Raw genomic sequence first — 12,357 nt, 5'->3', positions numbered from 1 at the left:
GTGATACTAGATTAGAGTCACACTGGATGTGAATAGTGGCAAACAGCCATTATTTTTACTAGGCATTCATAGACTGCCAGGTAAATGCATAAAGTCATTAGTACTAATTCATGTTATATTCTTTTTCTATTAATGGGGTGTTTTATACCTTTTTCTTTCCTCAAAGAGAAGCAGTATACTTAATTTTCTACATATTATTGGCATTCTATTATAATTTTAAATAATGTTTGATCTAATTTAAACTACAGATTTATTTATTATAGCCAACCTGTATTGTAACTAATGCAGGTTAATAATTCTCCATAATAATTTGGAACAGGATGGGGATTGTACTTGCACTGACCTCTCTGTTGCCTGTATGGGCAGTGTACCATGCCTGTATCCTTCCATGTCTACTTGGCCTGTATTTAATGTGACAGTGTCTCATAAAGTCATTAGATGGAAGGGCACCAAAATGCTAACTGTCATTTCAGGAACCTTAAAGAGCTGGCCCTTAAAGGATATAGTTTTTTAATTGTGTTATAGAACATCTGAAAATGTGATACTTTATGGTATAAATGTGGATTTCTGCTCTGAAATTCTGGTGCTTTAACATGCATCAGGTACTCCATTTTTTGGTTTAATAACTTGGGTTGTTTTCATTGAAGGGCTGCCAAGTCATCAAGAAGTTACCGTGAAGTATGTTGACTATGGCAACATTGCTAATGTAACTCTTAAAGATGTACGCAGAGTGAAAAAGGAGTTTCTGAGCTTTCCAGAAAAGGTAAATTAGTGCTTGCCCAGGTTAAATACTTGGAATTAATAGAATCTCAGTGAATGGAAGGGGGGAAGGAGAGGATTGTTAACATTCTGAAGTAAATAAAAGATTAAGCAAGTTCCTTTTCACATGGGTTTATTATGTGACTGATCTAACATGTTTTGGGTGTGCATTATGTAATTCGGTTTTAAATGAAATCTCATATTGGCTTGTGGGAAGGTGTATATACATTGTGTGTCTATGTTTAATTCAAATACCTTCTTTTACTCCAAAAGCCAAAGTAATTTTTACATTCTAATCTAATAAGTCTTCAGTAGGAAACAATTATTTTCCTTCAGCTGTTTATTTGATGGTTCTGGTTACCAATCATAATTATACTGAACTTTAAAACTTCCTTTATTTTATAGAGGGGTTTTAACCAGTTGTAGGCAGAAGAAGTAGTGATTGTTGTATCTAAGGTTGTCCAGTATCTACTGAAAATAGGATTTAATTGTTTATATTTTGAGCAGTAACTGGAGAAAGTTTCAGCCAAAATAATTGAGCCTTTTTTGACAGCAAGGCAGAGGAAACATTCTGGAAATGCAAAATGTTCTTGCTTTTGTGGTGTCTTAATGCTTCACATCAGAGCAGCTAATGGATTGAATAAGGGTGCTGGGATTTTTGCCGTGTGTTAATCCTATTGTTCCAATTGATTGCTTGTTATTAACCAAGTATAAGTCCTCAGAAAAATCTATTAAAAGCTTGTCAGCTCTTCAGCACATGCTACTAGGCCTCTTCACTTTGAACTTAACGGAGAAGGGACTAAAGAACATTTTCTTGTTGGTTATTTAAGAGATTTGAATTAGGCAGTTACAAGAGAAGTTTGACTTTCTTCAGCACATTAACACAGTTTGAAGGCATTTTAGTGGACTTGGATGGTGCAGAAATCTTGGCCAAGCTTGGAATGAGCAATGCTTAATGTAGTGTTGGTTTTGTTCATCCACAGCTCTTTCTTTTAATGGTTATTTAACCTGTCAGTCTTATTTTCATATTTCTGACTGCCTGTGACCTAAGAATATCTGCACAGAACATTCTTGTTTCTATTGTCTTTATTTTCTCTTTTTCCCTCACCTGTGTTACTCTCCTTCAATGCAATAAACAAGAAGGAGAAAACAATGACATTCACAGTTTAAAATTAAGTCATAGTGTAGCTAGCATAACTTGCAATAAAAGTGGTAAACAGAAATTCTGTAATCAAAGTACTTTATCTACTCTGGTTTCCTTTGTGTCTCTTTTTTTTATGTCTCCCAATTAATCCCTGTCAAATCTGGCATGAAATTTCTAATACAGGAACTATGGTGTCTCTGTATTTAGTCATTCAGACTTCTACAATGGTATTATGATATTCATATTAGATGCCCCAGTCTGGATTATTACATCATAAAAAAAAATGGGATGAAGGCTTTCTTCATCACTCTTTCTAGTAATCTTTGCTGATCTCTGTTCCAATTCTATGTCCAACCATAAAGGGAGGCAAGGAGAAGTAAAGCCTTTCTATTTCAGCAAGAATGTATCTGAATTTGAGGTTCATGCTCAGGTGCCGGGCGGTGTCATCTGAAATCAAGCAGTGGTAATGTACAACCTTGTCACTCTGTTTTGTTGTCCTGCATGAGTGCAGAGTGAAGGCTGTGATTTGGCTGTAGTGAGATGGTCTTGATATGTGATGATAGATACATAATTTGAGTTATTCTTTAGGCAATCAGGTGCAGGCTGGCTTACATTGAGCCTTATAAAGGGGCAAATGAGTGGAGCAGAGAAGCCAAGGAAAGATTTGAAGAAATAACTGAAGATAAACTTATAGTGTGTTCAGTTGTTGGTAAGTTGTCAAGTGTGTATTCATTTGCTTATTATTAAAATGGCTCAAATGTAGAAACATGGACTTCTAGATAGTATTTTCTTGAAATGCTTATGTACATACTTGCAACAGGTAGCTTGGAGTGAGAATATCTGAACATGAACTAATTGGAAGAGACATAACAGATAAAACTGACAAAAGCTCTGTTTATGTCTTCTCTTATGGACCACACCAGCATTAAGTGATAAAAGTATCCTAGTTAATCAAGATGGGCTTGTTTCCAAAAGCAGTAGCTAGCCTTGACTCTCCTTAACTATTGGTAGCTGGGAGTGTGATCACTGCTGCTCTAAAACATGGCAGGGGAAGGATTTCAGATGACACATATGTGCCCTAGCAGCATTCTTCTCAATACAATACCATTTATTGTTAATATGCAGCTAGTTATTTTTCAACACCTGTGGAATGGTGGTTTGGAAACCACATATGTAATTACTGGTGTACTTTAAGTTAATTTTATAGATAGGGGCCAAGCTAAGCCTATACATATTATTGATGCTCAGAAACAATTCTTTTATAAATCAAACGTGATCTTCCAAAATTGTCTTTTAATACCACTTAACATGCCTTCAAAACCATGTATTTTTACTGTCATTGATCAGCACTAATTATATTATTCATTCACAGAAATTTTAGATAATAACATCTTATCTGTTGAACTTTTTGACTCCTCTGCTGTTCATGGAGGAAGATGTAGTATTAACTGCCAGCTAGTTAAAGAAGACCTAGCATCCAACATACCTGGGTAAATACACTGTGCATAACTGAAAGTATCTGGAAATACTGAATTTGTGTAACAAAATTACTGGCTTTAGTATGTCACCTCCAGTGGCTGGAATTTACCACATTTGTGATAAATCCATTACAAGTCACGTTCATTAACTGATGTATGTTGCACAGTATGCATGTAACTCTGCAGTTTGGCATAGTTGAATTCTCAAACTAAACCTCGACTAACATAATGTATTGAAATTGTAATTGATTCAAAAACTGGAGATTAAATGTTTGTATCATAAAAAGGACATGGAGCTGTTGGAGCAAGTCCAGAGGAGGGCCACGAGGATTATAAGAGGACTGGAGCACCTCCCATATGAAGACAGGCTGAGAAGGTTGGGGCCGTTCAGCCTGGAAAAGAGAAGGCTGCATGGAGACCTCGTAGCAGCCTTCCAGTGTCTGAAGGGGGCCTACAAGGATGCTGGGGAGAGACTCTTCATTAGGGACTGTAGTGATAGGACAAGGGGTAATGGGTTTAAACTTAAACAGGGGAAGTTTAGATTAGATATAAGGAAGAAGTTCTTTACAGTGAGGGTGGTGAGGCACTGGAATAGGTTGCCCAAGGAAGTTGTGAATGCTCCAACCCTGGTGGTGTTCAAGGCCAGGCCGGACAGAGCCTTCGGTGACATAGTTTAGTGTGTGGTGTCCCTGCTCATGGCGGGGGGGGGGGGGGGGAGAGGGGATTAAGGTCTTTTCCAACCCTAATTATTCTATGATCATACTTGCAATGTATTTAAGTGCCAAATCTTCCTGAACTGCTTAACATTAAGATTCCCATTCCCTTTTAATAAGACAAGAAATAGCACTTTTGTGTGTTTAACTTGCACCTGAGATAGGTCATCTCTTTGGAACATCTGCTAGAAAATAAATACTCTGGATAACCAGCTATGACAGCAACAGACAGAACTATTAGGAAGCCTGCTAGGGGACATGAGGCTGATAAGCAGATAGCACTGCTGCATTTAATCTGTTGGCTTTTTAAAAAGATAACTCATGGGTTATATTCATATATTCCCAGCTACCAACACCTTGCCATTTGCACCCAGTGCACCATGTTGTTTAGCTGGAATGGTGTTTCATTGCAGGTGGGTAGGGAGAGGAGGCAGGGGGTTTTTTTGCTTTTGTTTTCCAGTGTGCACTGGTCTCTATTTGTCACACTTTCTCACTGAACTTCCCATTTGCAAAGATGGATGTCTGAAAAAAGGCAAGAGACTAGTGAATAATTTAAACCTGCTTTAGGTCATTTAAAATCACATTTAGGGTATGATGACTCCTCAGTGTTTAATACTGTTGAAGGGTACCCAGGCTAGCTCTAAACTCGTACAAGACAATACAAGCAGGAGGGCACAATGCTCTATCGAAGCGACTTGCTGACAACCAAATGTCAGTAACCTTACTCTTGGGTTGGGATAGGAAGTAGTCCATACAGAATTCCAGGAAGAAACCTTGGAGTCTGAAGTTCATTCTAAATTAATTGGTTTTTTTCTGACAAATCTGCAGTGATAATGCTATACTGGACTTCCTAGAGGGATGGTGGTAAGACATGTAATGTATTTCACGTGGGAGAACTCTCCGTGACTCATCACCTCTGTCCTTTTCATAGTTCACGCTAGTTGTTGGCAAGACAAGCATTTTTACGAGCTAGGGTGTTAATTTCTTTCCTGGTTCTACGAGTTAGCTGCTTTAACCAGCACTGCCCAAATACCTGCATCAGGAAGGTTCACATAGATAATTGTGTAGCGGTATGTACTGGATGATTCTGTACTTCAGCACTGTGGAACTTTCTCTCTGACAGAGCAGTTTGTTTCCTTTATGCAAATGAAAAGACACGTGGTAGATCTCTGAAAAGTGGAAAGAGTTTCTTCCAGAGCCCAGAAATGGCCAGCAGTTAAACTGAGGCTTGATCTTTCCTTTAGTTGGTGATTTTTACAGGAAACCACTTCTCCTGCATTAACAGGTGGTTTTGCAAGCTGTAATCTGCATCTCTAGTTGTCGTAATTCACACAGACTTGTACTAAGCTGGGCTGTGGCTCAAAATACATACCATACTCTTGATTGCTGCTGGGATTTATTCTGTCCAGCTCACACAATTTAACAAGTTTTCATCAAGATAATACCATGACTATGCTTCATTCAGTACTCTTGCTTAGCTGGTAGCACCAGTTGCATTGTATTTGTTTCCTCAGGGAATGCTAGACAGGTAAATCATAAAATCATAAAATAGTTTGGGTTGGAAAGGACCTGAAGATCATCTAGTTCCAACGCCCCTGCCATGAGCAGGGACACCTTCCACTAGACCCAGTAGTTCAAGGCTCTCTCCGGCCTGGCCTTGAATACTTCAGGGTTGCAGCATTCACAAATTCATTGGGCAGCCTGTTCCAGTGCCTCACCACCCTCACTGTAAAGAACTTCTTCCTTATATCTAACCTGAACTTCCTCTGTTTAAGTTTAAAGCCATTACCCCATGTCCTATCACTACAGTCCCTAACGAAGAGTCTCTGCCCAGCATCCTTGTAGGCCCCCTTCAGATACTGGAAGGCTGCTATGACGTCTCCACACAGACTTCTCTTTTCCAGGCTGAACAGCCCCAACTTTCTCAGCCTGTCTTCATATGGGAGGTGCTCCAGCCCCCCTACCATCCTCGTGGCCCTCCTCTGGAGTTGCTCCAACAGCTCCATGTTTTGCTGAAGTTAGTATTTTTTATTTCTGAAAGGAATATTTACACATCAGAGTTGAATGTTGTGGCTTTCACTCAGAGGCAACATTGCTTTCGAGAAGCATGATACTAGTAATACTTTTAAGCCAGACACAAACATTAATGTTCAGCAGCCTGTATGTGTGAGGGTTGCTTTTCTGCTGCCAGGCCATATTGTGTAGTGCTTTCATCTGATAGTAGAACGTGCAAGGATACCTTCTGAAGAAGAAGAAAAATGTTACTATCGTGAGTGTTTCAGAAGTAGCATTTAGAACTGGTTTTGTCGTCTTGGGGGTGAGGGGGTCTGCTTTTCTGAGTTACTCTTCATTCAGCCCTCTTCATGTTGAATGATTTCTGTCATGTTGAAGTGTGGTTACAGAGCTCTTCTTTCACTTGGTTTAAAATGTGTTTAAACTTTCCATGCTAAGTATTTTATGTTTTTTACAGGTGTGTTACTGCTGTAGGGCCTAAAGAAATATGGAGTCTTCCTATAGAAGAAATTCCTGAAACCTCAGAAGCTTTAAATCCTATAGATGTGGAATCCATGGATGAAGCAGATTTCAGATTGCTTTGTAATAAACAGCTACAAGTGAGAATTAGTCATGTTGTGTCTCCTAGTAAAATTTTTGTACGATGTCTGTCATCGGAAAGTATACTGAAAAGGTACTAAAATTCAAAGAACTTTTCTCAAGGCATTCTTATTACAGACCGCTGAAGTTTGTTCTAACTGACAAACTCTGATTAGGGTTGTGTTTAATATGGGGTACTCTGAAATGCTGTTGACTTTACATTGCTTCATTGAGCAAAGTATAGGAACAAAAGACAGATGGGCACTATGTTGTGGTTTATTAAATATTTGTGATTTCAAATTAAGTACACGATCTGACTCTGATTTCACATCAGTTTAAATGTAGTAAGTATTGGGGCCTGATAAATGCAATACTGTCCAGAAAGATTAAGTCTCTGCTCTTTTTCTCCTCCCCATTCCTTCATTAGAAATATTGTTAAATAATAGTGGTATCCTAAGTCATAGAATTCTAATCAGGTTATTTCTTTCCACACAATATGTTGTTAGAAAAGTTTGAAGGCAATTTTTAGACATAGTGTCTCAAACTTCCTTTAATAGATACTTAGGTAACATTTAGGTAATAGTGTTTGAAGACAGTGAAATGGAAATGGCCTTGCTTAGTGCAGATTGCTTACTTCCTGCCTCTTCTTTTCTTCCATCTTTTCATTTTCTTGCTTGTAGCTACTTAAAGTCCCATTGAATTTGTCATGACACTTGTTTAGTGTCATGACACTTTTCAAGCTGTTGAGAGTAAATAGTGTGTCTTTCAAATAGTGGTATACAGAACAGTCAGGATCACTCAGATTAAATCCATTGTTTAAGAAAACGTGATGGCTTTACAGAATTTTAATCAGATTGCATGTGTTTTGAAGCTCCATTTCATGTTTTTCTAACATGTCATGAAGAAAAACTGCTGTAAAATGTTAGTTACTAAAACTTTACTGTTACACTGTTTGAACAGTGATTGACTGAATAAACCATTTATTCACTGGATAAAATTCTACCACTAGAAAAGCAGGTTTTTTGAATGTTAGTTTACAGGAGAAGATGGCTGCCATCTACAAAGAATTGCAGCCCCAGGTCGTGAAATGGGAAAGTGGAATGCACTGTGCTGTTTATGTATGTGATTTCAAACAGTGGGAAAGAGGTCAAATAAGCAGGATCATCTCTGAAACAAGTGCAGAGGTAAACCTCTTATTATAACAGGGTTCAAACTTGTATTTCTAAAGTTTGTAAGCATTCATTGGTTAAAATAATGTCAAATCTTTGCTTCTTGTGTGTTAATATTTTCTAAGAGCCTTTTGCTTTTATCAAGAGTTTATGTTGTACGTTGCTGCAAATAAGATAACTGTCTCATGCAGAGAACCTGGGAGCTGAGGAAGGCTTATGAGGTTGACTTTGTGTATGCTTACAGTACACTTTGTAATGCAGCACACATTCCCAAACTATACCTTAACAGTTTAGATTCCAGAAGCTGTGTAAACCTGAGGGTCATCACATTAATTCAAACTTAATGATACTTGCTAAAAGATGGAGCCAGTTGAACTGTGTACACTGCCACAGAAACACATGTAGTCAGGCTGTTGCTTGAGCCCCAAACAGATAGTGATGCACTGTGCCACTTAGGTCTAACACTTTCCACAGTAACTTTTCATACAGTGCTGCTTTAAACATGCATTTTGTTGCACTCATTTGGAGGGAAGAAGAAGCATCAGAAGAGGCATTTTGGGAGTAGATCACAACTACTTGCCTCAAACATAGGAAGCAGAAATGGGACTTTCTATGCTACACTTCGTCATCTGCTTTCCAAGGCTAAGAGCCCTCAAAGAGCTATTAAACCATGTCAGACTAAAAAGCAGTTGGTGGAGGGGAACTATTTCAGTGTTTCTAGATCTAGAGACAAACTAAGCATAACTGAAGCACAGGAAAATAAATTTTCTTATTCAAGTAAGAGCCTCTGTAAAGTTGATTAATGCCCTTTGAGCACATTCGTGTGTTTTGTCTTCCTCAGTACACTGTGGTGGTTATTTGTGTTGTGTGATGAAGGACTTTAGTGTAAAGGCCGTTCGTTGAATGCTGATAATGTTTGAATTTTGTTTACCTGTTCAGGCATGCTTCAATTTACTATTGTTACAGATAACACTAAGAGGGGCTATTTTCTGTTTCATTGTGTTTCTTGTCTGAAATAGGTAATGCTTTACGATTCTGGAGCTGAAAAAACAGTGGATATCTGCTGCCTAAGAAAACTTGAGGAAAGCATGAAGCTAATTAGGACATTAGCAATAGAATGTTCCTTGGCAGATATAAGGTAGCTTTTTTCTTATACTGAGTTAACAGTATTAGAAACAAATAACGACATAACGTAGTATTTTCCTGTGTTAGCACTGATTATCTGAGACTATCTAAGTGGTTTGCTTTTTGAATAAAAAAAGAAATAGGATGGTGGCTGCGATTAGTTTTAGAAAGGGTTGGGGGTTTTTTTCCAAGGGTTATGCTGCATACCAATAAAGCGGAAGTCATGCTAAAAAGAGAAAGAATATTTGTAGTATTAATTATAAAATCCTTGGACCAGTGTTAAAGATTTTTCTCATTTCACTGAATGCTTTTTTCCTTGGTTCAGAATTTGAGATGAATCAGATCTCATGAAAATGTACAGGATTTTTCTAGACTGTAGGAAAGAACTGGGATATTCTCCCCTGCATTAGTTTGTGTGCTTTCTATACTGTGAAGGAAAACTAACCATGTTTGTAATACTCATTCCCTGAATGACTATGAAAAGCCTAATTTCCAGATGAAGTATGGATTTTTCCTTCGTTCTATTAAGACAGGTACACTTCTGGAACTCACAATCCTCCTAGTTTTGGGGTTATGTTTTTCTGTTCTTCCTGTGAGATAGATTCAGAGATAAATAACCATTTCTTTTTACTGATGACTGCAACAGAGCTTGTCTTCTTTTCCCTGGCAGTTCAGGTAGTTAAAAAAAAAACAAAACAAAAACTCTCAGTTAGGGGAAGGCTTTGTGGTTAAGCTCAGGAGATGCCAATTTCTCTTCTACTAATGGAGATTATAATTTGTTCTCTGTCAGACCAACAGGTGGAAGCACGCAGTGGACCACAACAGCATGTGAATGTTTATCCTATTACCTAACTGGGGCAGAAGTAAAAATTACTATACAGGTTTGTATTTGTAGAATTTCTGTCAGGTTGTCCAGTAATTTATTTATTTTATTTTTTTCCCCCTAAATATTTTCGCTCTTCAAAAAATCCGGAGTGGAACTGGCATAGATTGCTGTTTGCTTTACAGGAAAAAATGCTTTGTCTTTTTTCTGCTTTTGTTTTTCACTGAAGCATTAGAGCAGTTGGGCTACACAGTGTGGAAAGAACAGTCTTACATGTATTTAGTTTCTGAAGAATAATATCTGTATCTTTAGGATAGCTGCATGCTGAGAGCTTCTATGGACAGAAGAGAAAGATGCTGCGTTCTTAATGAGTGATTTCAGCAGCTACTTTATTAGTTTTTGAGCCTCAGAAACTGAAAGAACAAATATGATGGTGTACAAACATCATCAGTAGTTGATTTCTTGTAATGGTTAAAAAAAAATAAATATTATGGGGGTTTGATTTGTTTGGTATCTGTTGGCAGGTACTAGTAAGGTTTTACAGTGTGACTGGAAATAAAGGTACTGATGAGCAAAGTTTATTTATGAGTAGGTTTAAAACTCCTGCCGGAGGAAAACAAATGTTTGACAGTTCATTCTAATAAAAAAACTAAGGAAGAAGCAGGGTTCTATTCTGTTACGTTTTTTTAACATCATCTTTAAAACAGTTGGTAAAATGAGGGGAACTGTGTCATGGATTAAATAAATTTTGTGTCTTCTGATGTGGGTATCAGTTGTTTAACGACACCTGATTTGCAGTTAGTACCAATGAAATAAAAATATACCTGTAGTTTAGAGGAAATGCATGTTGTAGTATGTTGTCCTGCTCTCTTGTGTTTTTCAGGAAAGTGATGGGGCTTGTGCACTGCCTGTGAAAATTCTTTGCAGGGATGAAACAGGAGAATTGGTTGATATTTCAGAACAACTTATTAAAAAGGGTTTGGCTTCTAGAAACAGAAGGTATGGATGCTTTCCTTTACGTTCTTTCAGACTCCCATATCCATGTCATAAGCTAATAAGTAAACCAAAAATTTGGATTGTCCTCTACAGAATGTTTAGCAACAGAATTACATATTTAATGAACTTAGCTTGAGTATAACATTAATTGTATCCATTGCATGTTTCTGTTCTCCAGGTTGGTAGATCAGATGTTTGATAGTATTTTAAGAAGCATTTCTATCTTTGTGTGTATTTTCCACTTGTATTATTTCATTCTTTTTCACTTTTCAAGTTCTTTGTCAGTTAATATGTTGGTGTGATTTGATTGAATCTGCTAGAGCTGATAAAGCTGATGTGGCTTGCTCAGTCTCCAAGGAACATCTTAAAGTACATTTAAAGCAAGAGAACACACGACTGGATAGTTGCAATTCCAAAACTGTATGTGCAAGAAACAGCCCTGCTCCAGATGAGAACATTGCTGGTTTTGAGCATGAACAAATACCGTGCAAAACATACAACTCAATACTTCATTCAGGAATCAGTGAAGCATATAAATCCCCTGTTATACCTGAAGCAAAAGTTTTTCAAGCTATAGTAAGCTCCATTGGACATGATGGAACTATTTATATAATACCCAAATCATCTGGTAAGATTGCATAGAAGAATTATGTCTGTTAATCCGATAGCTTTGGTATATCAGAGTATACCAGATACATGTTCTAGTACATGCATTCTGTATCAGAACACAGCTCTGGAAGATTCCTGTTGGGAGGATTGCTGCTGGGAGGTGGTAGAGTGTTTGGCATGGGGGGGAGGGGTACATGGCTGTGCACCCTTTGCTCTGCAGCAGTGGAGAGAGGTCCAGCAGATGAAACCCAGATCCCCAGGAGAAAGTGTCCTCTCCTTAAAGCCAACAAAATCAGCTCTCCTCTCTTTCCACCTTCCTAATAAACCAAAAAACCCTCAGCTCTTTGGTGGGCTGGCTACTTGCCTTTCTTCTCTAGACAGTATTGGGTAAAGCAGCAAGTGTTTTTTTGGGTTTTGTTTTTTTTTTTTTTTTTTTGTTTGTTTTTGTTTTTTTGTTCTTTTTTTTTTAAAGTAATGTTGAGGTTGTGATACATTTTACCAAGACTAATGAAGATGCAGTCCTAAAGATTCTTGGAAATTAGCCTGGTTCTCAAATATTACTGGGTTGGTTGGGTTTTTTCTTTCAGTGTGAGCGAAGTACCCAGTTTCCTTGGGCTTTTTATTTGTGCAGTGATAAATTCTGTATCTCCTAATATTTTCTGTTTGTACTGGTTGAGAAAGGTACATCTTCATCTGACATATGAGAACATTATTTTTTTAACTCTTAAGTCCATTTAACTATTACATCATATCATAAAACTTTGACATTCAAAGTTCAGTAACCGGATTTGCCCAAGACTGTGTTGTTCTTACGTTTGTTGCTGTAGACTCATACAGCAGCAGCAGAGGGTCTTCTGAACATGTGTTTGGTTTGTGTTCTTCTGTGATGTCCTGTCACTGTCTCTGGGAATCTTTTGTCTTGTTCATGGAGAGAGGCTTTTGTATTAGT

General features: G+C 37.7%; 1 protein-coding gene across 1 annotated transcript in view; it reads left to right on the top strand.

Moving 5' to 3' along the window:
- The window catches only part of RNF17 (ring finger protein 17), a 46,983-nt gene that overhangs the window by 21,707 nt on the left and 12,919 nt on the right, over positions 1 to 12,357 (top strand). The window contains exons 19-27 of the mRNA XM_010012865.1: positions 648 to 763; positions 2,492 to 2,612; positions 3,276 to 3,393; positions 6,565 to 6,780; positions 7,720 to 7,870; positions 8,875 to 8,993; positions 9,771 to 9,861; positions 10,687 to 10,802; positions 11,120 to 11,427. Coding sequence (XP_010011167.1) covers positions 648 to 763; positions 2,492 to 2,612; positions 3,276 to 3,393; positions 6,565 to 6,780; positions 7,720 to 7,870; positions 8,875 to 8,993; positions 9,771 to 9,861; positions 10,687 to 10,802; positions 11,120 to 11,427 — 1,356 coding nt within the window. The remainder of the gene's footprint in view (positions 1 to 647; positions 764 to 2,491; positions 2,613 to 3,275; positions 3,394 to 6,564; positions 6,781 to 7,719; positions 7,871 to 8,874; positions 8,994 to 9,770; positions 9,862 to 10,686; positions 10,803 to 11,119; positions 11,428 to 12,357) is intronic.

The sequence above is a fragment of the Nestor notabilis genome, unplaced genomic scaffold (genome assembly GCF_000696875.1).
Source record: "Nestor notabilis isolate BGI_N333 unplaced genomic scaffold, ASM69687v1 scaffold4374, whole genome shotgun sequence".
Lineage (NCBI taxonomy): Eukaryota > Metazoa > Chordata > Aves > Psittaciformes > Psittacidae > Nestor > Nestor notabilis.
This window is presented reverse-complemented; position numbering and strand designations above follow the sequence as displayed.